The sequence below is a fragment of the Cryptomeria japonica genome, chromosome 8 (genome assembly GCF_030272615.1).
Source record: "Cryptomeria japonica chromosome 8, Sugi_1.0, whole genome shotgun sequence".
NCBI classification, from domain to species: domain Eukaryota; kingdom Viridiplantae; phylum Streptophyta; class Pinopsida; order Cupressales; family Cupressaceae; genus Cryptomeria; species Cryptomeria japonica.
This window is the reverse complement of record NC_081412.1, coordinates 7854103-7856858: the sequence shown is the minus strand read 5'-3', so window position 1 is coordinate 7856858 and position 2756 is coordinate 7854103. Positions and strand designations below refer to the sequence as shown.

Below are 2756 nucleotides of genomic sequence, written 5' to 3'. Positions count from 1 at the left end.
ATATGAATCATTTAAACTAGATTCGGGAATTTTTCAATTGATTATTGTTTTTTATTAAAAAGGCAGCGTTAACTAGGGCGTTGACCCTTAACATAGATAGAGACTATCAAAAAAAGAAAAGCCCGCAGGCAGGAAAAACAGCACAACGAAGCAAGCCCGAGACCAACAAGGTCGAGAAAAGGGAACTTGTCCAACCTTCAACAACTCAAACCCAACTCAGGGAGGGGCATGGACACCCAATCCATGGGGGGGTGGGGAGGACTTCCCCTTTCACCTGCGACAAACAATAGTCCAAGCGATACTACTCTCGGGGCCATCAAGGGAATGACCAAGCGGAAAGGATCCTACTTGTAAACCATCAGTAAAGCCACTGTTATTAGGAATATTCAAAAAACAATCAGGCGGGGAAGACCCTGCAAAGACACTGCCAGACTATTGTTGTTGAACAACAGCAAAATGTTGTTGTAGAACAGCAGCAAGAGCATAATCACCAGGAGAAGAGCGAAGCAAAGGCACAAGAGAAATAGATGCAGGAGCCAAGGGGGCAAAAGAGACGGTAGCGGTAATATCAGCAAAGGCTTCATCAGCAGTAAGGAGCACCTCATCTTGAGAGGATTCAATCGAAATAGAGTCTGAAGCATTAATAGTCAAGTGATCTTCAGTAGCACCCTTCCACCAAGTAGCAGCACCTTTGCAGCGAGAGAGAGAACAGTCCAAAGCGAAGTGACCCATTGAGAAGCACCTTCGACAACAAAAGGGGAGGCCCTCATAATCCAACGGCTGAGTCGAAGGCCTCTCCCCAACCATAAGAAGCACATCCCTAGGGAGGGACTGCAGATTGATTATTGTTGATAGCTATAAGTACAAACAAATATTTAGTAAATTAACATGAATTTTATTGCATACTCAAATATTTTGATGGTGAATAGATTCCTAGACATGATTTGATCAATAAATTATGGAGCTTTTTCTATTGCATGCACGCTAGTACTAGAATCAGCTATATATTCTTTGTATCTTAGATGTTACGTTGTTACACAATGCATCTATAACTTAGTTTTGAGAATTTACCTTGTAAATTACTAAAAATGATATAAATTTTGGATAAAATTGGATGAGGAAAATGACACATTAGAAATTTATGGATATTGTAATTGGGTAAGTGCACAAAGATGGTGGTCAAAAAGGGGGGTATAAGTGGACACTTTTTTTCTGAAATCAGGTGAACCTGAACTTAGAGGCAAAATTTGAAAGTCATCCACTCAAGATATGAAGATAATCAAAGAACAAATATTGTATTACTCTGAATCTAGTTTCCAAACTACTAAACATTTTCAAATTTGGATAAGATTAAGGGGGTCAAATCCTTTGCGCATGAAAAACTGACCCTATTTTTTTCTGAAAAACATAACATAGTGTCTGACGTGCGCATCAAAAAAGTCATAGTTAGATTTAGTATTTTGACAAATCCTTTGGCAAAAAGATAGTTAAGAGTGAGCACTAGAAGATGTGTATTTTTTTGTAATTTTTTGTTGAGTATTTATTTTTTTATGATTTTTCCAATCGAGCACATCTTGAAAATTCGGTACATGTTCATGCGCGAAGCATAAGTTGCACTAAACAAATCAAAAATACAATTTTTTTTTTAATTGTAAAGAATCAAGTGCACTACAATAATATATAAAGTTTTTTAAATTTGGATACGTATATCAAAAGTTATTAAAAAAATGGTGCACCTATGTCTGTGAGAACTATGGAGACACTAGTAAAAGAAATTCAATAATAATATGTTATTGTTATTCAAATTGAAAAAAAATTATATGGTTAGAAAGCTCAGAGGATGGGTGAAAATATGGTGGTAATTTTAGAAATACCCACTTTATGAAGTGTAAACTTGATGATGACAAAGTCGATAAACCAAGTTGATAAAATAAAACATGTCAAAAATGAGAGAAATGGAGGGAAATCAAACTTCCAATCTGTAGCTTTGTCATCCAGGCCTATTTCCAAGCCTAAAAAGTCAAAAGCGTGTACGCGGTATTTATAGTGTAAGTAGCGCGTACGCGCTAGTTTCCCTTTAAACAATGCGTACGCGCTAGTTTCCCTTTAAACAGCACGTACGCGCTATCTTTACTATAAACAACGCGTACACGCTATTGTATAATATGATATTCTATGTATAATATGTGTATATTCATATAATATATGTAATATATAATATGTGTATAATATGACATTGTATATATAATATGTTTATATACATATAATATATTAAACATATATATACACATGTAAGTGTATCATCTCTCCCTCTCAAACGCATACAAGGTCTATCTCTCTCTCTCTCACTCTCTCTCTCTCTCCCCTTCTCCCTTCCTCCATACCCCATCCCTCTTTCTCTTCTTCTCTCCCTCCATACCCCACTGCAACTGTGTCTGCACTTCTATAGAATTAAGTGAATTTATTTCTTATCTGCAACTTCCTCTTTGATTTTTATCATGTATTCTCTCCCTCCCTCTACCTCTCCCTTCCCCCCATGTTCTCTCCCTCTCTCCCTCTCTCTCCCTCTCCCCTCTCTCCCTCTCTCTCTCTCTCTCTCCCTCCTTCCCTCTCTCCCTCTCTCTACCTTCCCTCCCCCCTCTTCTCTCCCTCTCTCTCTCTCTCTCTCTCTCTCTCTCTCTCTCTCTCTCTCTCTCTCTCTCTCTCTCTCTCTCCTCTCTCTCTCTCTCTCTCTCTCTCTCTCTCTCTCTCTACCC

At 38.1% G+C, this 2756-nt stretch overlaps 1 protein-coding gene across 1 annotated transcript in view; it reads left to right on the top strand.

Moving 5' to 3' along the window:
* The first annotated feature begins 1141 nt into the window (after positions 1-1141).
* Positions 1142-2756, top strand: part of LOC131857359 (cysteine-rich receptor-like protein kinase 6) — a 43676-nt gene continuing 42061 nt past the window's right edge. Inside the window, exon 1 of the mRNA XM_059209794.1 lies at positions 1142-1158. Within this exon, the coding sequence (XP_059065777.1) occupies positions 1142-1158 (17 nt within the window). The remainder of the gene's footprint in view (positions 1159-2756) is intronic.